At 41.5% G+C, this 25,611-nt stretch overlaps 1 protein-coding gene across 4 annotated transcripts in view; it reads left to right on the top strand.

Moving 5' to 3' along the window:
• CACNA2D3 (calcium voltage-gated channel auxiliary subunit alpha2delta 3) overlaps positions 1-25,611 on the top strand; it is a 1,429,924-nt gene that overhangs the window by 840,284 nt on the left and 564,029 nt on the right. For all 4 annotated transcript variants that reach the window (XM_082265096.1, XM_082265095.1, XM_082265094.1 and 1 more), the window contains one exon: positions 12,103-12,181. In XM_082265096.1, coding sequence (XP_082121222.1) covers positions 12,103-12,181 — 79 coding nt within the window. The remainder of the gene's footprint in view (positions 1-12,102; positions 12,182-25,611) is intronic.

Here is a 25,611-nt window from a genome sequence, read left to right as displayed (position 1 = left end):
ACACTTTTCTAAGGCTTACTTCACACAGACTTATGACTTACTAGGACCTTAGAGTTGCATTGCAATAGGATATCTAATGCCCCGTACACACGCGTCGATAGTTGGCCGTGAATTTTCGGCCAACGTCGGATCGGCCGATTTTCGGCTTGTTAGTATGATGCTTTCAACAACTGACTCCGACTTTTCGGCCGAATAAAATCTGATCCGATAATTGGCCGTGAATTTTCGGCCAACGTCGGATCGGCCGATTTTCGGCTTGTTAGTATGATGCTTTCAACAACCGACTCCGACTTTTCGGCCGAATAAAATCTGGTGTGCAGGCTATAAAATTTTTGTTGGCCGTCAACATAACGGCCGATTTTCATGCAGTCAGTACAGATTTCGGCAGACAAAAATCTGATGAGCAAGACTGGGCATGCTCAGAGAAGAAAAAACACACGGAAAGAAAACAAGCACATGACATCACTTCTGAAGTTGGTTTTTGTTGGCCGAGAAAATGTGTGTGCAGTCTAGAGCACATTTCAACCAACACAACAACACTGGACAAAAGTCGGACGATCGGTCGGCCGATAATCGTTGTGTGTGTTCGAGGCATTACTGAAAAATGTGGGTTCAGAAGGTGGTTTCCATGAAGGTTAATTTGCTTATATATTTTCTTCATTTGTTTCAGGTTTGTGATAGATCCATTCTTTCCTGCAAGTATGTTTTAAGGTTGTGGTGGGTAGCCAAAAAAGCATAGAAGAATCCAGTGGAAGCAAATGGACAACACACAGGCTCCACGCTAAAATTAATTTGACCTGGCTTAAAAAAATTCAAAGATTATTAGGCAGTGATAGCGTGGGTGCCTTTTGGTGCCTGGAAGTACCTGTGTTGGCTTTCAAATAAATGCATGTGGGACTCCTTGAATCCTACATCCAGTCTTTCTTGTTCAATTATGTTTATTGACCATTTTTTAATGCAAAAAGAAAAACAGTAGGGGCATTGCTCAATAGTAGTTTTCCACAATATAGGTTGTAGAAAATGTTTTGGCTATAACATGCCAAAAAAGGCATTGTGAAATGTTATTAACATACGACTTAAATCCTATCGTATAGTTCAACACAGGCAAATATACAAAAGTGCGATGCAAATTTCCACATTTCTACGGTCATTGACATTATCAAAGGGACATCTAATTATTAGTTATTCATTATTAGTTATTCATTTGTGAGTTGAATAGTAGTAATAGTTGAATGAGTTGAATAGTAGAGTAAGGCTGGCCATACACTATACAATTTTCTTGTTCAACTTTCCTTTAGATTTACCAAAACCATGAAATATAGGGTCAAACCTAAACACTTTCAATTTGTATGCAATCAGGCAGGCCCTTGCACTACATAGTTTAAGGTAAATCTAAAGGAAATTGAATAAGAAAATTGTATAGTGTATGGCCAGCCTAAGAGTAGTGAGGAGAGTGGGAAGCTAAATAAAGCGAGAAAGAAGGGGAAAGAGGAGGGGAATTTAGTGCAAGGACAAGAATACAGAAATGAGGCAGGGGAAAAGGGGTGAGAGGTGAAGAGGAGTAACCCCCCCCCCCCTCCTATATGGGCTGGGTTGGTGTATCAGTGACTTGAAGACTCAAACTTATTTGATTTGATTGTAAGTACAAAATGCATGGGGACCAGTTTTTGAGAAACTTAGCATGAGTGTTTGTAGCAATAGGTGATAATTTTTCATTTATCATGGTTCCATTTATTTGGGAATGAATTTCTGAGAAGTTTAGTGTGGGGAACTTCCAGGAATGAGCAATTTATTTTTTAGCAGTAAAAATGAAAGTGAATCATTTTACCTTGGAACACGGAACACCTTCAGGGAACTTGTTCAACAGTGCCTCTGCTGGGTCCTTGCAGAGGTTACAGCCCAGCACAGAGTAAATTAAAGTGTAGACTCAAATCCAAAGCTTGCTGGCATTTGGGCACATTTGTACAATTCTGTATCTTTTCAAGGAACCTTGACATTTGCCCAAGTCAAAGCTTAACTGCACCCTAAGTAACCTAATAATTAATTGTTGTAAGACTAAAATGCTATGTTCTGTGCTATAGTTACCTCAGTATTCATGCAAATCAGCCTAAAAAATCTTATTTTTCTTGATGACTCAACCTCCCTTCTGGGTTGCATGCTTTCTCCTTTGCGTCAAAGACCTATCTGAGCTATGATTAAGGCCCCATGATGGGTAAAACATGTAAGCTGCTTGCCGTCTAGATTTTTTTACCCCTGCGTATACTAAAAAATGGATATTATGCAGTAAAGGATCTAAGTCACCGATTGCATTTGTTTCAAATCTACATCGCTGGCTTGTGGAGCCTCCTGATTGGTTACTGAATAATAGTCTTTCCAGCTACTCTGGATTACAGGGGTAGTAGCACAATTAATTTTTTGAAAATATGGAGCCCTGAATTCATTGATCTGCATATTTGTTCCAGGTCAGCAAATCAAAGTCAAAGGGCCACTAGGGATGGGCCAGCAGAACTCCCGATCAGGGGAAATGTTCTAACCCGAACGGTGAACCACATTGAAATCCATGGGAGCCAAACAAGAAAAATCCGAAGTTCCAATTCCAATTTTGAAAGCTTATATGCAAGTAATTGCCCGTAAAAGTGGTATGGGGGTCTGGGTACTGCCCTGGGGCACATTGATCAATAAAAAAAAAAAAATTGTAAAAGCGATAGTTTTTTCAGGAGCAGTGATTTTAATGATGCTTAAAGTGCAACAATAAAAGTTTTTAAATTCCTTTTAATATAGTGCCCGGGGGGTCCCCTTAATGTTCCTGTAAAGTGGCTCATCTGTAGCATGTATAGATTTTGCTACAGCAAAAATGACATTTCTAAAGAAAAAAAATGAGTCATTTAAAATGACTAGCGGGTAAACACTTGCCGGCTCCCAGCTATTAAAAAAATTAAAGGGAAAAGTGGTGTGGTGTCCCCCCCCCCCCCAGTCCATACCAGGCCCCTCAGGTCTGGTATGGGTTTTAGGGGAATCCCATGCAAAAAAAAAAAAAAACATGATGGGGCCCCCCCAAAATTCTATACCAGACCCCTATCTGGGCATGCAGCCTGGCAGGTCAGGAAAGGGGAGGGAAGGGGATGAGCAAGCCATCCCCCCCCCTCCTGAACCATACCCGGCCACATGCCCTCAAACTCTGCCCCCCTTCCCAGAGCACTTTGGTCCCCATTTGATGGGGTCAAGGACCTCCATCAAATCTTGGGCTGTGGTTGTCGGGGTCAGACCCCAATCTTGGGCTGTGGTTGTCGGGGTCTGTGGGTGGGGGGGCTTATCAGAGTCTGGAAGCCCTCTCTAATAAGGGGGCCCCCAGATCCCGGCCCCCCATGTGAATGTGTATTGGGTACATCGTACCCCTACCCATTCACCAAAAAAGTGTTCAAAAAAATAAACACACGATAGTTTTTGACCTTTATTCAAAAATAAAAAAATTTTGTCCCCCAAAGTAAATCAATCGTCAATCACGCCGCCTGCCGCACCCGGCGACAAAAAAAAAGCTCTGCTCTCATTGAATGCTTCCCGCAATCTGCCTATTTGCGTTTTGACAGTTCTTATATAGGGAATAAGCGGGGCCACACCAGTGACCTCACCTGGTGGCCCTCCTCCCATGATGTCATCGACCCAGCATGCACCAGTTCGTGATGTCACGAGAGGGGGGAACCACCCGGTGATGTCACCAGTATGGTCCTGCCCATTACCTATATAAGAACTGTCAAACTGAGAATAGGCAGACCGCGGGAAGCATTCAATGAGAGCTACATTTTTTTTTAGGGTTGGCGGGCAGCGTGATTGACAATGGATTTACATCGGGGGACACTATTTTTATTTTTTTGTTATTTTGAATAAAGGACTTGTCTCGTGTGTTTATTTTTTTTGTACACTTTTTTGGTGACTGGGTAGGGGTGCGATGTACCTGATACCCATTCACATGGGGGGGGGGGCAGGATCTGGGGCTTCCAGATTCTGATAAGCCCCCACCTGCAGACCCCGACAACCACAGCCCAGGGATGTCGAAAAGAGGCCTTTGTCCCCATCAAAATAGGGACAAGGTGCTCTGAAGTGGGGTGAGGTGGGGCAGGCCCCCCCTGCCCCAGAACACCCCTCATCTTGTGGGCATGTTGCCTGGTATGGTTCAGGAGGGGGGGTGCTCAGTCGTCCCCTCCCCTTTCCTGACCTGCCAGGTTGTGTGCCCGGATAAATGTCTGGGGCTGGGGGACCAATTGCCCTTTCTTTCTTTAATTTTTTTAATAGCTGGGAGCCGGCAATGGTAACCCAGAGTTATTTTAAATGGGATTTGACTCATTTTTTACAGGCACATTGAGGGGACCCCCCCCCCCCCAGACACTATATTTAAAGGAATCTTTTTTTCACCAGCTCTTTTTTTTTGTTCAGTTGTCAGCGGGGAAACCCAGTGACAGCTGATGACTCATCGGTTGTTAAAGACGCCACGGCTCGGAAGCTCCTTAACCGCTTGCCGACTGCTCACATGGAGACTACTGCGGCAGTGCGGCTCTCCTGGGTCCAGCGACGTATACCTACGTCGCTGTATTCCTCCCCCTCTCTGCGACGTGCGCGCGCTGCTGGAGACTCGTGATCACCGCCGCTCTTCCCCGATCATCGGGGACAGAGTGACGAAATCCGCCCGCTTGTGTAAACAAAGCGGGCAGATCTCCTCTGTGACAGGCAGGGACAGGTTACAGGATTCAGCATAGAAAGAAACAACCATAAATGTCCCTGGGGAATTTGAGTGGAAGGGCTGGAGATAGTCAATGTAGTAGTAAAGAGTATAGAAAGGAGTATATAAAATTCAACATTTATTAGTTTGTATTAAAATCCAACAGATAACATACAATGAGTGAAATTTAAAAGTTCAATAACTTTCCATATACATATCCTGATAGGGATAATACATTAGGGGTTCACGAGGCCGGTGAGTGTGTCCTCCAACATTTTTCGGAATTTTTTATTCATATAATTCCTTCTTCAGGGAAGTTATATACAAACAACCGTGCTCTCACCACTTGTATATCTAGGGATGTATAAAGTATAAATAATATTATCTTGAACAAGTACATCAAGTACATAGGCAGAGAGGCAAAAAATATATCTCATCATCAATAGGGAGTCCCCATAATCCCATAAGGGTAGAGGATACCCATGATAGGCATCTATATATATACGTGTGTATATCCTTAAGGGTAGACAAATAGCTGTAAGGATATCAACTTACCCCTAGGGGGAGTATGGAACGAAAAACGTCCTTCCAGTTGTCTCCTTACAGAGGATGTACTAGGGAGATGACCGTTTGTGTGATAAAAAGATACCACATATTCATGCAGTCTGACTGTGTTGCACTGTGATGTTGTCCACATATATATAGCATGCAGACTCAGGAGGATATGAGTCCCTTCACACGCTGTTAGGGTATTGGTGCTACCACTGACAGTTCCCTCTATTCCCCAATGGCCATATCCACATCGTGTTCACGAGGAGCACACAAGAGGGGATGGGTCCACACCTGTCAAGGATGCACAAGTGGGGGGAAGTTTAGCCATAGCAGATCATTTTTCATGTATTAGTTGGGATATAGTTGGGAAAAAAGGGGAGTGGGTGTCCAAAATCCACCTACCTCGTCAGGAATCCAATGCGGAGCAAAGACAGCAGATCTCTCTGTAATGACCCAAAGGTAATGAGCCATATTTAGCTCGGAGCATTTATATGCTCCATCTGAGAGTGCTTACCTTAATTGGGGGGAGTGTACCTGGACAGGTGGTGGAGGGAGGGTAAAAGGAAGGTGGGTGGTTCCATTTTAGCTGTCCCCATTCAGTGTATTTTGGATAGCTGAAGCTGCGATCTGTGTCTGTGTCACACAATCCCCTCCCCCACACACGTCAGTTAGCATGAGGCATACATTTAACACCTTGATCATCAACAGTGTTAACCCCTTCCCTGCCACTGTCATTATTACAGTAACAGTGCATATTTATAGCACTGATTACTGTAGTAATGTCACTGGTCCCTCCAACAGTGTCCAAAACTTCTGTCAGGGGTCAGATCTGTCCGCCGCAATGTCGCAGTTCCGCAAAAAAAATAATCGCAGATCGCCGCCATTACTACTAAAAAAAAATAAACAATAAAAATGACAAATCTTTCCCGTAGTTAATAAACGCAATAACCAATCAAAATACACTTATTGTGATTTTTTTTACCAAAAATATGTAGCAGAAAACAAATTGGCCTAAAATGTTAAAACATTTTGATTTGTAAATTTTTTTGGGGGAATGTTATATATCAGAATGTGAAAAATTTACATTTTCTACTTTGACAGTTAAAAAATATCCAATATATTAAATTTTTGTCATATATTTAGGCCAAAATGTATTTAGCTACATGTCTTTGACAAAAAAATTCTCAATGAGTGTATTTTCAACCACTTTAAGACCGGAATATTTTACTCCATTCTTGACCAGGAAAAATTTTGTGATTCGGCACTGTGTTACTTTAACAGAAAATTGCGCGGTCGTGCGACGCTGTACCCAAATTAAATTTATGTCCTTTTTTTCCCCACAAATAGAGCTTTCTTTTGGTGGTATTTTGATCACCTGTGCGATTCTTCATTTTCGAAAAAAAGAGTGACAATTTTGAAAAAAAAAAAAAACAATATTTTTTCGCAAAATTTTCACTCTTTTTTTATTAATATCACAAAAAAATGAAAAGTGCAGAGGTGATCAAATACCACCAAAAGAAAGCTCTGTTTGTGGGGAAAAAAAGGACGTAAATTTAGTTTGGGTACGGCGTTGCATGACAGTGCAATTGTCAGTTAAAGTCGTGCAGTGCCAAGTTGCAAAAAGTGGCCTGGACGTTAAGCAGGAAAATCCTCCGGGGCTAAAGGGGTTAACAACCATCTTATACTGCACCCTGATTAGGCAAAGCTTTTCCCCAATCAGGGCGCAGCAATACAAGGTGTTTGTCGGGATGAACACCCTGCCTATTCGGGTGTTCGGTGAACCGTTTACCCATCCCTAAATCCCTAAGGGTCACTATAACAACCAAGCACTAGTCTTTTCAGAGAGGGATCTGCAGTGGCAGGACCCATATGTCTTTTATGACAGGTTTACTTTAAAGCTGAACTTTAGTGAATTTATATTTTGCATACTTGCAATAGAACAGCTTGGTCTAATATAGGTATGCATACTGTATATCATACCTGATCTGCCTCTGTGGAAGCTGTAAATCACTATAGCAGCCCAAGCTACTACAGTGATGGCTGCGATCCTTGGGGTTCCATCCTGAGCATCTGCCTTTCTGCATAGTAACTACATGGTGTTGCTCACTTGGCATAGCTGCCCTTCAGAGTCTTGCATTTTTGCCAACTAATGCAAAGCATTTTTTGAATGAACGATGTGTCAAGTAAATGCCCACTATGATTACTATGCAGTAGGACAGTCACTCAGTACAGCACCCAAAAAAATGGCGGCCAGCACTGTGAAAGTTTAAGGCATCACAGTGATTTATAGCTTCCATAGAGGCTGATCAGGTATCATATATGGATACTTACATATTCCGAGCTGGCCCAATGTCAGTATGCTAAATATATTAACCCTGGAGTTCAGCTTTAAAGTTTAACCCTAAGCAGATATAAAAACTACAAATAAATGTAGCTTTATAATTCTTAATACATCATTAAATGCATTTTTAAGTGCAAGCAGTGCAAGTGCCTACATTTAATTCGGAATCAGCCTCTTGCAGTCTTTGTACAGCAGAGCTAAGCAGGAGCAAGGGTGAAGAAGCACAAGGAGCCAATCAGTTATCTTGCAGTGTAAGGAGCATGCTGATAGGAGGGGAGAACAGAATGACAGAAATATGAGCTCATCAATGTGCTACCTTTTTCTTTAACTGTCCAGTCACAGGTAAGTGGGGAGTGTACCTGTAAGTGAACATGAAATTGTAGAAAAATAAATAACATGTCCCCATCTTTGCCAGGAAGAGTGACTGAATGGAAAGAAATACAAATCCTTTGTCAGGTAAAACAGCTCCGATATATGTATTTCATCTATGTATGTAGCTGTTTGCCTGTAGTTCATTTTGCCTTGGGCACAGGTCAAAGCTCTATGTACAGATTGAGCCTAGAATCCAAGTACTTTCATACTTTTTGCTTTAATGTAGGTCAGTTCCATTTCCAAAAAGCTTTGCTACTTACAGGGTATTAGCTGGCTGTATGTGCATCTTCCTAGTTTGGGAACAACGTTCTGCATGAATATACCTTCACATCTTATAAAATTGTAATAGGAATGAGTTTTATAGGAATGACACACTGCACTAGAGGCAGTAGGTAAGTAATAGGTGTCATTATGAGGCAGATAATAGTTTTGCTGGAGGACATGGGTTGTGATTTTACTGACTGAAATGAAAAACCTTTAAAAATATGGATATAGATGAAAGCTTTCAAGAAAAATGTTGTATGAACTCCCAACCAAACTGATAATTAGAGAAATAATACCAGTAAATATGCTGTATGTTAATCATACTGCATATTTTTGCTGTACCAACATTGGAAAAAAGGAGCCAATATTTTCCTTAGACTTCAAGCCTCTCAGGATTAGAATGGGGTGAATTTTTTTGGGTGAATGCAATTTCTTATAGCAGGACTGGGTGTAAAGGCTTTATCTATTTGGTTTTTTTCTGTTTCAATTGTTTTATTAATTAATTTCCCAGAATAAAAAAAGAAAACAGTACAAAGCAGAACGGCGAGCATTCCTTGCAAAGCTCTTTACAAATATCAGAGGATGCACAATTTGGGGGGGGGGGGGAGACCTGATAAAACCATTACAAATGAAGTGATTTGTCCATGAAGTCTCATATCTGCATACATTAACCAGAAGAACGAACAGACAAACATTTGTCTAATATGAACCCAAAGGCCCATTAGAGATAGAAGGGCCTTTACAAGGGTGGCTGAACAAGACTGTCTGTGGTGTACAATAATATATAATAAACAGGCAAAAAATTTGGGGGAGCATACCCATGTATTTCCAAAGCTGCTGCAGCTATGAACCAAAAGACATATATATTGAAAAAGAATAGCGCGCAAATGCAAAAGAAATTACTACCAAATCTGAAGAGAGTCCATAAATAAAAATGGGGGTTTGGTCCCACCATATGGCCATATCGTGCTCAAGCCAATAATATAATAACCAAGCCAATAATATAAACCAAAAAAATATACATGAAAAATATGTACTATAAAATGGTCCAAAAACTGGTAGAACATTCAACTTGCATTATGGGATGCCAAAATCACTTTCCATGGTCAAACATCAATCCCAACTATTAGAGGACAGACCCCCACCCCAGTATCAATATCATTGATAACATACATGAAGAAAAAAGAAGAAGAGGAAATTACTACTAGGTTAACTAGAAGGGAGAATAACTGAAAGAAGGTAGAAGATGGTGAGTCAGTCCGGGATATATCCAACAACCATTCCTGGAGTCAGCTCTGTGTATCTGGAACCTGCAGATAGGCAAGCCAGAGGGAGCATATTTTATTAGTGGGGTTGCTTGTCTCGCAAAACACTCACGATTTTTTCATTTCACATTATCCACATGAGTTTACGCTTCATTAAAGCTATATCTATAACTGGGCTTTTCCATGAGGTCACAATGGCAATTTTGGCCACTAGGAACATAAAATATATATTAAGGTCTGTGTGTGTCGTGGGACATTGTCCACTGGTTTATTCAGTAGGGGGATTCTTGCGTCTTTAGTAATATTAACCATTGTGACTGTAAATATAAATAAATGCACCCTCATCCAAAAGCACTGAACTTTAGTGCAGGTCCACCAAACATGCTGGAACGTACCTATCTTGCCACAACCCCTGAAACAGAAGGCCAAAGAGCCTGGATACATTTTCAAGAGGCGCTCCGGGACCAAATACCACCGGACATGCACTTTATATCCAGCTTCAATCAAAGCAACATTTAAAATGCCTTTGTGGTTTTGCATGTTCCATTTATGCCAGTCCTTCTCCTCAGGGACTACGCCAAGATCCTTCTCCTAAGCTACTTGTTCCTGGGCTCTGCAATTTGTGCATTATCTACTTCTGAGCTCTGCAGTTTGTGTCTTACTAACTCCTGATCCCTGCAATCTATGCTTCACTTACCCCTGACCATGGCACGCTATGTGTTACATTCCTCTGAGACTTGCACTCTATGTGATATTTACCCTTGACCCCTGCACGCTGTAAATTATTCACTCTTGATTCACAGCAGCATTATCTCAGACTTAAGTTAATCTTACCCCTTTAAGCCCCGCCAATGCTACCAGAATTTGGCCACACCCACAATTGGTTGCAATGCAGGTAGCTGCATAATTCTGCATAATTTCTCTGTTCATGGTGCCCAAAGTGTTTTGTCTAATATTCCATTCTTTTATTTTTGCTATATAAATTGTCAGACCTAACTATACTATAACTATAGTTAGCTATAGGTAAACAGGTAGGCAAGTGCTACTCACGTAGGAACCACTCTTTTCCAAAGACCAGTCTAGGGGATGCTGTTTTATTTTTTGGAAAACTTGGATAGGGATGAGGGAAGTGGTGGGATACTCCAAAGATAAAAACTATGTACTATTGAGTCCGGGCTTGTGACAAAAAGTAGACAACTTTTAAAGTAGAAGCAGAGCTAATAAAGCACAGTGCCTTTAAGTAGGACAATGTCTGGATAAAGACAAATGTCTGGACAAAGCTAGTGTCCCCTTTTATAGACCCACAGCTGACTATAACAAGGTACCAGAGGAGTAGCTAAAGCACAAGGTTCCCAAGATCTTTCAATGTCTATACCCACAAGGCCCAAGGATAGATGGAGCCCCCTTCCAAACTTCCAAGCAATGCCTTCCAGTGATACCAGGCCAATTTATGGCAGACAGCAATCCTCAACCAGCTTCTTCCAGGCACCTGGGTCTAAGTGTTCTTCCCCTCAGGTCTCCTACCTAAGATCCCCTTTATGGCAGCTTGTACCTGAGAGGGCAGCATGCCCCCCTCAGGCTGAACTCCTCAACTCTGGGACAAGACTCAGAGCTCTATCTGCTCTCAGAATAAATTCAGTCACCCAGCATGCCTACAGAGCCTGCCTCTCTGGGATAGGCTGGGGCTGTATCAATATTCATGCTGCCATCTGCATAGCTCCACACCTATTATCCTGAAACGTCTCAAGTTATCTGGATTAATTAAGCAGTAGAGCACACAGATCAGGCCTAACTAAACAATTACAGCTTACTGAGTACAGTGAGCCACTATGGTTTTACTTACACAAAATTATAGCCACACTGTCTAAAGTGTGGCAACTGAATTCGCCTATCAAAAACACTTATCTAACTGGTACCTACCTAGAAGGGTGCTACAAAACATGGGTGCGGATTTTTAGCAGGTAAGCCACTGTGCTTGCAGGTTGCCCGCTTCTAATGATGAGATCAAGCTTGGACAGCTAGTGCATAAAATAGATAGCAAACACACCACTCTAAATTGAGGGGCATCACCTTATAGTTCAAAAGAAGGAATCAGATTTGCTAGAGCAATAATAAGGGTGACACAGATCCCCCAAATTCATTGGATTTTACATCTCTTAGGAATTATTTAAGACCTTTTTTCATCCTAAATGAAGAGTCTATTTCCTTTTGACCCTACTGGCACTACACTCTATATAGAATAGTATGCTTGCTAACTACCTACTCATTAAGCTTTTTTGGCTGGATGTGTCCCCAATGGAAGATTTCTCTTCATTACCTTTCCCATGACACCCATTTGTTGGAAAACAGCGGAAAGGAAATATTTCCAATGGGAACACAAACAGTGATAATAACTTCACTGAGTTCATAACCCTTCCACAACAGAATCAATTTGACAGGATTTAGGTCTTAAAAAATAGGCAATGCTTTCTTTATTTGCACGGAGATATTTTTAACATTTTAGTTAAGTTATATTTTCCAAAATGTTATATTTAAAACAAAATAATAAAAGCAAATGTTCTTTTATTCTAACACACATTTATCTACTTTTCTAGGTTCGGATATTCACATACTTGATTGGAAGAGAAGCTGCCTTTGCAGATAACCTAAAATGGATGGCTTGTGCCAACAAGGGTCAGTCACGTGATTTTGATATTTAGATAAATTTATAACATGCAAAAGAAGTGTCTAATTACAGTATATGGTCAGCATTTGGATTGTGAACATTAAATTAGGGTTCCTATGTTCTCAGACAGGAAATTGTGTCAGACTGGCTTAAATGATCTAGCCTTGATAGTCAAGTATTTTTTCCATTTTGATGTTAAAATTGCTAGTATTCACTGATTAACATAGAAAGTTGCAACGGTTTGCCCTTGGGACTTTAAATGAGGTGCGGCGCTCCCAATGATGAGTTATAAAATGCAAGTTTACTGGTACATACAATGTCAACAAGTAAACACGGACAAGTACCTTATTGTCAAACAGATTTGTGATGTTATACATATAATATTATATATTCATAGTCAGGTACAGTATTCCATAGAACAATCCATGGTAGGTATAAAAATGCATCCTGGTAGCCCAACGTGTTTCGTGAACAACTGTTTCATTCCTCAGGGGTTAAAGCGATACATAAAGTCTATAAAATAAAATAAAATAGTTTGTGGTATGTAATAAAGATAGAAGATAACAACGTACTAATGCAAAACACTAAGGGGCTACCAAGGGGCCCATACTTACAAATCTGTTAAAAATAAATCGTATTCACTGATTAAAGTCTAAAGGTACTGGTTTGTGGGAAGGGTCTACTTGCCCTGCACATGTGGATACCTCTCGTGTGTGCGTGCTCACCATTGCCCAGGGCCAGGTGGGGCCATGATTAAGTGAAAGTAAGCATTAAAGCCAAACCCTGGCTTAGACATGAGCCGTACACTGTGTGCAGCTGTGTAGCAACACACAGATCCCTTCTGTGTAACACTCCTTCCCATTTCATTGTACATCTTATCTTCTAGAATGTAGCATCTAGAAAGACACACCACTGAGCCCATGTCCTGCTCCACCAGTTAGGCTTTCCTCTGTTACCTCACTCCCAGTGTGGTCCCAAGATAAAAAACATGTATCAGGCGCATGGGCCACACAATTACACAAGATCCATAAGGGTCCAAAAGTCTTAGATGAAAGGGGGAGGGGAAGTCCAACATATAGGGCAGCCATCTAGAAACCAATAAGCCAGGGGTTTCACCAAGCTGAAGACAAAAGAGAGAGAGGCGCCTCTAATGTAGACTATAATACACATTTATTAAATAAAAGTATGCACTCACATCTGTGGGTTAGGAAAAGCATGTAAAAAGACCCTCCTGGGGAGTCCAAGACAGGTCAGTGGGGGAGGAGATCATCCGGTCCGTGCTGCCATCCCGTGGGGACTAGTCTCTCTTCTTCACCGTAGCCGGCAAAAACGATGGAGCAGGAGCGAGAGCGAGGCTCTGAGGTCCGTGTATTGAAAATGAGGCTTGATCAGCAGAAGTATATGGATGACGTCACTTAGAATGCAACGCGTTTCTGAGTGTGGTCCCTCCTTGCACTAAGCGTGGACCTCATGTGTGCACTTAAGTTACCTCCTTCAGCTCTCCTGTACCATGCAGCTAAGTTCCTGGGGTCTCTGTACCACAGGTTCCATCCCGGTTGCTTTTGGGGAACCGACTGCTAGGGAGGGAGTCAGATCCCCGACCCCTCACTGCCGGAGGACTTGTCACCCGTGCCTGATACTGCTTTTTGATGTCTAGGTGCTATTCATTCCCACCAGTTCACGGTTACCCGTAACAACTACATTCTCTCCTTTAACTCCTTTGCTGAGTTATTCCTTTGTGGCGGCCTTCTGTTCCTTACACTTTAACCCAGTAAGTGCTTTAAAGTCCCTGTTCTTCCAGATATGCCATTTTAACACAAAGCACCCGTTTAAAAAAAAATTCAGACCAGGCTTTTGAACAGTAAACCGTTTTACATAACATGATGAAATAGTACAATCTAATGTGCACACAGTAGTCCTCTAACTAACAAGTCCCAGGCTGCCCAGGCATACATTTTTTCAGGTAGCAGTACATAAATGGTGGAGTCCTTGAGAGGTGGATTCCCGTGGTGGGAGCTCACGGGTACTGTTGGTTACATCTTCATAGGCAGACTTTTCTCTACTTTCGCATGCAGCCCCTGATTCTGACCACTCTCTGAGCCCTGCCCTACCCTTTTTATGTGCAGCACAGGCTGGAGGGCAGAACCCAAGGCAGTCCAGCTCTACAGTTGGCACTTGCCTACGCATGCCCTGGTCATCTGTTAGAACAGGACCTATTACCCTGATACACACATACCTATATGCACTGCTGTGTCTGCTGAAATGTAAGTCACACACTTCTACTCCTATATTCCAATATTCGGCAACAGCTAGCCATTGGATGAAGTTTTACTACCTATCTAATTGATTTTTTCTATACTAAAGTATAGCAAGATCGTAGTTAGCGGTGTAGCAGATAACTACTGTATGCTGCTACATAAAACTTGAAATAGGACTTTAGGTATCCAATTTATATGTTGACCATAAACATATACTATGAGAAAATGGAGGATACCGTTACTATCCTCTTATTCTAAAAATGCCAGTAGTGTATTTGTTATGGTGTTGCAGTGTCTTCATTACTTTCTGCATTCATGACCACAGCAAGTACACAGATCAATAGTTCTGACTCTCTTCTGACTGGCTTGCTACATGCCTTTTCAAGGTCATTAAGTCTATGGGGATGATTTATAAATAATTCACGTAGCCATTCACCCAGTGTAAGTGCATGTACATTCGTTTTGTGCGAATTAGGCAAAAACAAATGTAGGCTATATCATGTTATTTTTGCATGTAAATCGGTAATGTTAACAGAAAATGGCACATTTGGCACGAGATGGAGCTAAATATCTAATTTAGCATCGACTTATCTTTTAGTAAAATTATTTAGCCAGTGGAAAAACTTTGCTGAGAAAATGAAACTCTGAAGCTGGCCAAATACTGAATGAAATTCGATTTATGGAATATCAGTCAGTTTGTGGCAGTCCCTGCTTAACAGAAGTTGATAATTTGATCGGCTTCTGTGGAAGGAACATGGTAAATTTTTCTTGATCAGTGCATTCTGACAGTGGCAGGTGCAGCGGTCAGAATACGATGTCCCTGCTGAGGGGATTCCTCCATCCACCTCGTTTGCATGGATGGAGAAAAGTGTTAATTAACAGCTTAAAGTGACACTAAACAACATACTTATTCTCTAAAAATAATCCGTACACATTGACTACTTAATGGTCCTGCAATATAATTTTCATGAAATCGATTATTTTTCTACCTCTGTAAGTTCCTGATCCTCTCCTTTTCCCCTCTCACTAGCATTTATTTGAAAGGAGCAATGCACGTTAGTTGAAATCATGTGCACTGCTTTATGCACACTACATATCCCATAGTCTATAGTGCCTAGTCGATTTTGGAAACGAGCAAGTGGGGTTGGCTACAACCTTACATACAGTGGGAACATAAAGAAAGAACATAGTCACCCTCTAACAGTAACTCAGATCACAGCAAAAAAGAGTTTGGGGATTTGGAGAAGGCTGAGAGCATAAGAATATATTTTTCGAGTTAAAAGATACGTTACCCACACATTTTATATTCCTTATATGTGTATGTTGTTCCACGTACTTGTGTTAAAAAGTACCCCATTCTCTTTGTATTGCTTCCTTTGTGTAAAATACCTGGTGTTCCTGCCTGTCCCCCTCATTTCCTGTTCCAAACTGACCACACTAGGCATGAAAGAAGATTCCTTCAAGGGTGGCCAGTTTTCTATTCACTGGGAAGATCAGCGTACTGCTATTTCTCCAACCCCACCTCTCTAAACCCCTTATGTAGCTAAGAACAGAGGTTATATGATCACTAAAAAAAAAAAAAAAAAAGCCAAGCCAATTTGATAAAAAAGGTTCCTGCACTATTTTTTGCAATTTCAGATGCGACTTGAAGTCGCACAGATGTCAGGCAAGTCAAACCTGAAATCGCACTGACCTACGGCTTTGAAATTGTGCTACTTTTAGTGATTTCAAAGTTATATTTAGTGTGAGCTGAATGGGTTGTTTTACAAGGTAAGGCTTCACATTTACTTTTATTACACAGAGTTTAGTGTCATTCTTAGGCCTGATTCACATGGACATTAGCTTGTATAGGAGCAGTGTGAACAGCAAGCTTTGACAAAGCCTGTGTAGAGTTTTCAGCCAGCTTTGTTGACGTTCTAAAGTACTATTTAGCTCTAGTTTGTAAATGATGAACACAGATCCTAATGGAAATGTTGAGTGCCACATTAACCACTTCTGGACCAGATAGTTTTACCGACTTAATGACCAGGCCATTTTTTTTTTAAACGGCACTGCTCTACTTTAACTAACAATTGTGCGATCTTGCAATGCTGTACCCAAATAAAATTGATCTTTTTTTTTCCCCAGAAATAGAGCTTTCATTTGGTGGTATTTGACCATCTCTGCATTTTTTTTTTGTGCTATAAACAGAAAAATAGTAACAATTTTGAAAAAAAAAAACAATATTTTTTACTTTCTGCTATATAACATAACATTCCCAATAAAAGAAAATTAAAAAAAATCAATTTTTTTAGACTTTTTAGGCCAATTTGTCTTCTGCCACATATTTTTGGTAAGAAAAATCCCAGTAAGTGTATATTGATTGGTTTGCGCAAAAGTTTTCTACAAACTAGGGGAAAGATTTATGCATTTTTTATTTATTTATTTATTTTTTACTAGTAATGGCGGTGATCAGTGATTTGTAGCGGGACTGCGACATTGCGGCGGACAAATCAGACCCCTAACTGACATTTTTGACACTTTTGGGGGGACCAGTGACATTACTACAGTAATCAGTGCTAAAAATATGCACTGTTACTGTACTAATGACACTGGCAGGGGCAATCAAAAGGTTAAACGTGTCCCTAGGGTGTGCTTTCTAACTGTGGAGTGGATGGGCATTCTGCATACACAACAACACAGAGACCTGTAATAAGAGGAACACAGGATCCCTGTGTTCATAACTGACAGAACAGCGGTCTGCGGTGTTTACAATGGCAGACCGCCGTTCTGTCTCCACAAGGAATGATGGCGGGTGCCCAGCAGCAATTGCGGCCACCGGACCCGCTGATCAGCTTCCTCTGTGGCAAGTGGGCGCGCGCCCCCACTAGCAAGCCTGCGAAGTGTTGAACAGGTACGTCGTTTCGCGGGACAGAGCTGACCTGCCGCAGTAAAACTGAGGCGGGCGGTAGTTATGTGGTAAAGCAAGCTGCTAGCAGGCTTCAGCAGACATTCAACTATTTATTTATAGGTAAAGTTGATTCAGGGAATATCAGATTGCTCTCTGGGGATCAGGAAGGATTTTTTTTCCCCTGCTGTAGCAAATTGGATCATGCTTTGCTAGGGTTTTTTTTCGCCTTCCTCTGGATCAACTGCGGGTATAGGATTGTGTATATGGGATTGTATGGTTGGGTTTCCTTTACTGTTTTTATTTATTTTATTTTTTTTATTGGTTGAGCCAGATGGTGTCTTTTTTCAGCCTAACTATGTAACAAGCTTCAAAAAGTACTGAAGCCTGCTAGCAGCTTGCTTAAAGTGGCAATCAGCACTCGCATAAGGATCTGTGTTCAGCATTTAGAAACTGGAGCAGAATTGTACTTTAAAAGCTACAACAAGGCTTGCTGAATGCTCTGAAAATGTTTTATCACACTGCTCTTATACAAGCCAAAGCCTGTGTGAAAGAGGCCTTAGGCATTATATTTGAAGGAAGCATGCACATTCATGTAGTGTGCAGAGATCAGGCAACCCCAATGTTCCTATTTTCTTGGAGCAACAAAAGTGATGTCCCACAAATAAAGGTCATCAGTTGAATCCCTTTGCTATAAAGATTCCTGCCTGTTGTATATGAAATGTACTACATGCAGTGCCTATGGGTACATGTTCAGGGTTTAAATGTAAATTCATTTTAGCTCCATTGAGGCTCTGCAGATGCCTCCAGTCCTCCTTGTTATACCGTGCACTGCCTACTGCAGTCCACTCCACCTCCCAGTCAGCTGTTTGTTCTCAGTTATGTTGTCTATAGAGAACTAGAGGCATGCAGCATATCCCAGGCAAATTAAAGTACATCTAATCTCTAACTCAGGCCACAATCCACCAGAGGGCTGGCCAAACACTCAGCAGTCAAAGAGGTCAGCGGCCCGAAAATCAATTTTTGTTGAGAGCGGTTTCTTCCCCGAGAGCACCTCGCAACATGCAGCAGTGTGCAAAATTTCCACTTGGCTGCCCATTGGACGGCTCCGTCCTTGTTCTGCCTGTGGATCACAGGGGAGCCTCCATCCACCTTGCCTATAATTCTATCGCTCGGTTTTGTAATGTGAATATGGTAATCCCTCCCGATGCACATTTGCCATTAGATTTGATGCAGAAGTAGGACATATCTTGTGGGAGAGGGGGTTTAATGACGCATGGCAGCAGCCCATTTTAAATACATTAGAACAATCAAGAGCAAGCAATCCCAGCAGAGGCGCTTGTGAAATTGACATTCCATTTTCCTGTCGTGCTGTAAGCAAGTATACTTTTGAAAGTTAAATGACAGGATTAGGTGATTTTAATCAGGTCGTTAATTGAACACGGGTACCTCACACAAAGCGTATGCCACGTCTAAAGTAATCAGAAGCAGATTTGCCCTCATCTGTTTGTATTAAAATCTATTTTTACCAGCTGTACACACAGACAATCTTAGTGAGTCAACGTCTGTCCTATCTATTTTACACAATCCCAAAAAGAAATAGAATTATTCATAAAGAGGACTTAAATGGTATTTTTTTTCACTCCATAAAATGCTATTTTTTATTCATCTACATTATTTACACACTGCAATACTAAGGTCACAACTATGTGCACATGTTTGCAGCTCCTATAGTTCTGGTGTATAAAAATGAGTAAAATAAATTAAAATGTATCTGAACCCCAAGAAAATGTCCAACGTAATGTTACAGCTTAACAAACCTTAGATATGGTGGCTGCATTCATTTTTGTTTTTCAGGCTCCCCCCGCCCAATTTTCAATTGGTAATCCTTTAAAAAGAAAAGACAAAAACTGTAAAAACCAGACTAAAGTTCAACCTCAATGTATCAAAATCTGTAATTTATCCCTCAATAAATTGCATATGTGGGAGACCAAGCCAATCGCTTAACACATGTAAGGATTAAAGTGGATGTAAACCCTCACATATACCCAGTGAAGTGAACAGCCTCAGATGATACACAGAGATTAAACAAATCTCTCTACATGTATATCTGCTGTCTTCGACTTTTACTCTGAGAAAGTGAAAATTGTGTTTGAACTTTTTCTTCCTGTTCCATCACTGGGTGTTAAGTCTTAGAACAAAAAGATCTGTTCCCCTGGTGGTGGGACTTTTTAGGCACTCAAATGAATTTACAAAATATAATGTACAAAAATATATTTTATTGAGAACATAATAATGAATTAAAAAAGGCAAACAGTAATTTACATTACATATGGTACAGATGACATGGGTACTATAGCAGAAGAAACCCAAAAGAAAAATCACCAGGGGAACAGATCTTTTTGTTCTATATCTATATATGGGATGTGGCACCATTATCAGGGTTGCCGTTGAGAGCAAATCTTTCTGGGTGTCAAGTCTTGGCATACACTGTGTGTTAGCTGATTGGAGGAAAGGCACCCCCCCCCCACATAGGTAGAGGAAGAAAGAAACATGCAGAGTTGTGCTGTAAATAGACAAGCTCTCTGCTAATCTATCTTTATGCACCCACCTCAACACAAATTTTCAGCTGCTTTTATCTTCTGTGTCAGAGAGCTTGTCAGAAGTTATCATGCTGGTAACAGAGGAACGGAGCAGCAGAAAGACACAGGACTTTGGAGAGAGATAAGTAAACATTACAGATATATGTGCCCAGGTCAAATTTCATGAATTGGGTTCACATCCACTTTAAAGGGAAAATAATGCTTAATTGAAAAATCTAGAACATACAAAAAGCTACTGTCAAACTCAGCCATTTTCAGCCTGGTGCCCAGGAACCCCGGTGTGCCGTCAGGTTTCTTCAGGGGTGCCTTGGCAAAATTCCTAAAAATTGTATACAAACCAAAGGGTGGATCAAGCCTGCCTTTTAGTTACAGAAAGCCAGAGGTTTTAATTGTGCACCATTACAACCTTCTATTCGCTGGCCTCCTAACAACAGATTGACATCATCATCGTCATCGGTTGTCAGGTGCCTGCACAGTATCCTTGTTTGCCCCTACCCTGATCCACTCTGTCAACACCGGGGTTACATTAGCTGAGCAAGGAAGAGAAACATTGGAACACTAGTCAGTACCAGTGTGCAAAGTTGTCTTTTGCTTTGGAAGAATAAATCACCTTTATGGTTGGGTGTCCTACGTGTGTGTATGCTGCTGTGATATGCAACTATTAGTGTAGTTTTTCACATTTTAGAATTGGATGCCTTGACATTGTGCAGGATTTTAAAGGGTGCATTGACTAAAAAAAAGGTTGAGAAACACTGGTCTAACTTATAAAACCCTAACTGGCCAATTATTAAAAAACCCAACCATGGCAGCTGTGGGAAAAGTTACTTGTGTATTAGGCTTCACCCCTAAAAAAGCAACAACACTGCATGGATGAAATCCTAACAGGTATATAGGGGTACAAAGGTACAAAGGGGTATAGTCCTTATAAACTATATAGCTGTATCACATGAAAAAGACCTTTCCTCAATATTGGTATCCAAAGATAAGCCACTTCATATGGCTAGGTGACCACTCAGAGTCCAGGGAATATATTGTAGGACCAACCCACATATGGACAGACTCTTATGGGACTTTGTCATCAACCAGATTTTTTATACAAAAAGATTTATACGAAAAAATATTTTTTATTAATATCATGAGTTAAAAGTGGCCAGTAGCAATGGACTCATCTTAAAACACAATATTACAGTACACATTCTCAAAAAGAAGCAGAGAGATCAACAATATCAAGTTGTAGTTTGCAAACTGAGATAACATCATCACAGCCCCCTTCAACTGAAGGTGTCCAACGCGTTTCGAACAGGCATTACATATTGTTCTTCATCAGGGAGGTACAAAATAATGATATCATTGTTAGAATATATTCAAACACTACTACCAAACTTTTTACATATATAACCTTATACAACTTACATCATGAGCAAATACAGGTTCAACGGCAGAAGGAGAGGGGAGTGTGTGCACTCAACTATAACAAAGCCAAAATAGAGACACATGTCTAATCTATAGATGGGGAGAATGAAACCAACCAACCAATTAGGTTTCCCAAGGATAGTAATTTTGGGGGGGGGGGGGGTTTGAGGAATAAATAATACCAAGAAGAGAGTGGCATAAATTCAAATATACTGGTGACAGACTCAGCCAGAGCCAAACTACCTCCCATGCATCACCTCATGATGCCATAAATACCACATCCATACCAAAGATCCACCTTTAAAACCAAACATCTTGCACTATCCCTCACACACTTTCCACATCTCTACATTCCCACATACCATACAGTACCCCACTACCCTACACCAGCACCCCAACCTCCAAGGGGGCCACATTTACCTCCACATGCATAAAGAACCTGCACACGCCCACATCATCAATCCCCTGCTTGGAGGTAAGGGGGCGAAAGGGAAAAAGGGGGAAAAAGGGGTGGAGACAAGAGAAAGGGAAATAGGAAAGGGGAGAGGAGAAGACACAGGGAAGGGGAAATGGGAAGGGGAGAAAAGGGAGAAACAAAAAAAGGGGAGAAATAAGAGACCACCCTCCTCCATGACCCCCCCCATATCTCAAACAAACCACATCAACTTCAAACCACCATACATCAACCACACCATACCCGCATACCCCAGGCTTCCCCAGACTCAACCGACTACCACATGGGGAAAGACCACCGCATCCCCACTGGACCCAAACAAACACCCCCTAAATGCTCTTCAGCTAAACCCCCCCCCCCCGTCACCCACACTATCATTCACCACCAAAAAGCATACCTCCCAAAAAAAAACCCATCACACAATGACCAGACCATTCAACCCACATCCTCCTATTCATCCCCATAGACCACTTTCAGATCAAAGGAGGAGGGGAGGAAAAATACACACCAGCAAAGCAACAGTCAAATTTTATGGTCTTACCGACTGCAAGAACCCATACTGCTCCAGTCTGCTCCTAATAACTGTCCAAACATATCTTGTGGTCGTCAGCTGCAAAAAAACTTAGACTGTTCCTTTCTACCTCCATGTCCTACTCAGAATCTAACATTCTCCTAGTCTACAGCTGGGAATGAAAGACTATTGCTTCTACCTAGTGGAGAGGCGCTTCTACTACTTTTGTGCTGAATATTCTCCTGGTCCACAGTCAGGAGTGAAAGAATATGTTGCTGTGACCTAGAGAAAGTGTCCTCTACTAAATCTGTGCTTTTGATTATTTGGAATATCCCATACCCCAATGTCCTCCCCAATTGCAAGTTGTCAGCAATAAGAAAAAAAAGACTAGACTGTCAAATGAGCTGGAGTGAGTGTTGCTGAGTGCCTGGCTACCTTTGTACTAATCTTGGGAAAGAACCAGTTAAATTATAGCGGCTTGTAGGCAAGTTGAAAATGTGAACAGCTCAGTTTGCCAGCAGCTATCTCAGGCTGGGAAAGGGTTAATTGTTTTTCGCTCAGTTCCTATTTTGTTTGGTCCTAGCCAGCCCACCTGTGCTATAAAAAGGGGGACAGCTAAGGTGCAGAGAGGGGGAACGGGAATGCGGGTCCCATTGTGCCTCTGCTGAAGGAATCAGGGATTGTGGAGGACATACAAGCCATGAAAAATGCCATAATGTACTCTCTCACCTCATGGAGGTACAGTGGGTACGGAAAGTATTCAGACCCCCTTAAATTTTTCACTCTTTGTTATATTGCAGCCATTTGCTAAAATCATTTAAGTTCATTCTTCTTCCTCATGAATGTACACATAGCACCCCATACTGACAGAAAAACACAGAATTGTTGACAATGTTGCAGATTTATTAAAAAAGCAAAACTGAAATATCACATGGTCCTAAGTATTCAGACCCTTTGCTCAGTATTTAGTAGAAGCCCCCTTTTGATCTAATACAGCCAGGAGTCTTTTTGGGAAAGGTGCAACAAGTCTTTCACACCTGGATTTGGGGATCCTCTGCCATTCCTCCTTGCAGATCCTCTCCAGTTCTGTCAGGTTGGATGGTAAACGTTGGTGGACAGCCATTTTTAGGTCTCTCCAGAGATGCTCAATTGGGTTTAAGTCAGGGCTCTGGCTGGGCCATTCAAGAACAGTCACGGAGTTGTTGTGAAGCCACTCCTTCGTTATTTTAGCTGTGTGTTTAGGGTCATTGTCTTGTTGGAAGGTAAACCTTCGGCCCAGTCTGAGGTCCAGAGCACTCTGGAGAAGGTTTTTGTCCAGGATATCCCTGTACTTGGCCGCATTCATCTTTCCCTCAATTGCAACCAGTCGTCCTGTCCCTGCAGCTGAAAAACACCCCCACAGCATGATGCTGCCACCACCATGCTTCACTGTTGGGACTGTATTGGACAGGTGATGAGCAGTGCCTGGTTTTCTCCACACATACCGCTTAGAATTAAGGCCAAAAAGTTCTATTTTGGTCTCATGAGACCAGAGAATCTTATTTCTCACCATCTTGGAGTCCTTCAGGTGTTTTTTAGCAAACTCCATGCGGGCTTTCATGTGTCTTACACTGAGGAGAGGCTTCCGTCGGGCCACTCTGCCATAAAGTCCCGACTGGTGGAGGGCTGCAGTGATGGTTGACTTTCTACAACTTTCTCCCATCTCCTGACTGCATCTCTGGAGCTCAGCCACAGTGATCTTTGGGTTCTTCTTTACCTCTCTCACCAAGGCTCTTCTCCCCCGATAGCTCAGTTTGGCCGGACGGCCAGCTCTAGGAAGGGTTCTGGTCATCCCAAACGTCTTCCATTTGAGGATTATGGAGGCCACTGTGCTCTTAGGAACCTTAAGTGCAGCAGAAATCTTTTTGTAACCTTGGCCAGATCTGTGCCTTGCCACAATTCTGTCTCTGAGCTCTTCAGGCAGTTCCTTTTGACCTCATGATTCTCATTTGCTCTGACATGCATTGTGATCTGGAAGGTCTTATATAGACAGGTGTGTGGCTTTCTTAATCAAGTCCAATCAGTATAATCAAACACAGCTGGACTCAAATGAAGGTGTAGAACCATCTCAAGGATGATCAGAAGAAATGGAAAGCACCTGAGTTAAATATATGAGTGTCACAGCAAAGGGTCTGAATACTTAGGACCATGTGATATTTCAGTTTTTCTTTTTTAATAAATCTGCAACAATGTCGACAATTCTGTGTTTTTCTGTCAGTATGGGGTGCTATGTGTACATTCATGAGGAAGAAGAATGAACCTAAATGATTTTAGCAAATGGCTGCAATATAACAAAGAGTGAAAAATTTAAGGGGGTCTGAATACTTTCCGTACCCACTGTATGTCTGAGCCACTACATTATTCTAGTTAAGATTAAGGACAGGACGCTGTTCATACTGAACTGTATGCCGCATCATGTCCACTAAAGGTATGTTAACCGTTTTGAGTCTGGTCTGAAGTTATTCAAGGTAATTTTGGTACTGGCATATTCTAAAAGGACCTGGGTCTTTAAAGCACTTTGGGATATAAAGTAACACTTATACAAAGGGTTAACTCAGCAAGCCAAGGAAGAGTAATGCCGTTGCTATGGATAACCAAGTGAAGGCACAAGCTACAAGCAACCAGTCGTTAAGAGTGATACCTGGTAAAGGTGAAAGGTCCTCCAGTAGCGAGGGGGTCCAATGAAGCTGGGCATCATTAAACTTGAAGACTGAGGACATCTTGTGATGGAGAAGAGGTACTACAGGGGAGCTGAAGAGGCTGAGAGGCTACAGTTGGTGGAGCTGCATTAGTGTGATATTTCAATAATCCATTATCTTTACAGCTATGCTCCACTACAAACATGGATAGCAAACATACACATTCACAAAGGGGTGGATTTACTACAGGCAAACAAACTGTGCACTTTGCAAGTTCAGTTGCTTCAGAGCTTAGTAAATGAGGGGAAGCTCGGCTGACTTCCATCATCCAATCATATGCAAGCAAGAAATGCTGTTTTTTTTTTTCCCCTTGCACCTGATTGGGTATTCATTGCAAAGTGAAGCTTTATCTTATTTACTAAGCTCTATTTGCCTTTAATAAATCTACCCCAATGTGCTTTCAAGAAAAACTGTCAAAGACAGCAAATTAACGATCCATTACAAAATATGAAAACAGCCAATGTATATAAACAGTGGGTATTATAATCACATTAGATTACAAATTTCTAGCTATAAAAGATTAGATTACAATCTTCTGGCCACATTATATTACAATTTTCTAGCCATAAAAGAT

The sequence above is a fragment of the Pelophylax lessonae genome, assembly GCF_965119305.1.
Source record: "Pelophylax lessonae genome assembly, chromosome: 8".
Lineage (NCBI taxonomy): Eukaryota > Metazoa > Chordata > Amphibia > Anura > Ranidae > Pelophylax > Pelophylax lessonae.
The sequence above is the reverse complement of the archived record's forward strand: the minus strand, read 5'-3'. Positions and strand labels throughout refer to the sequence as shown.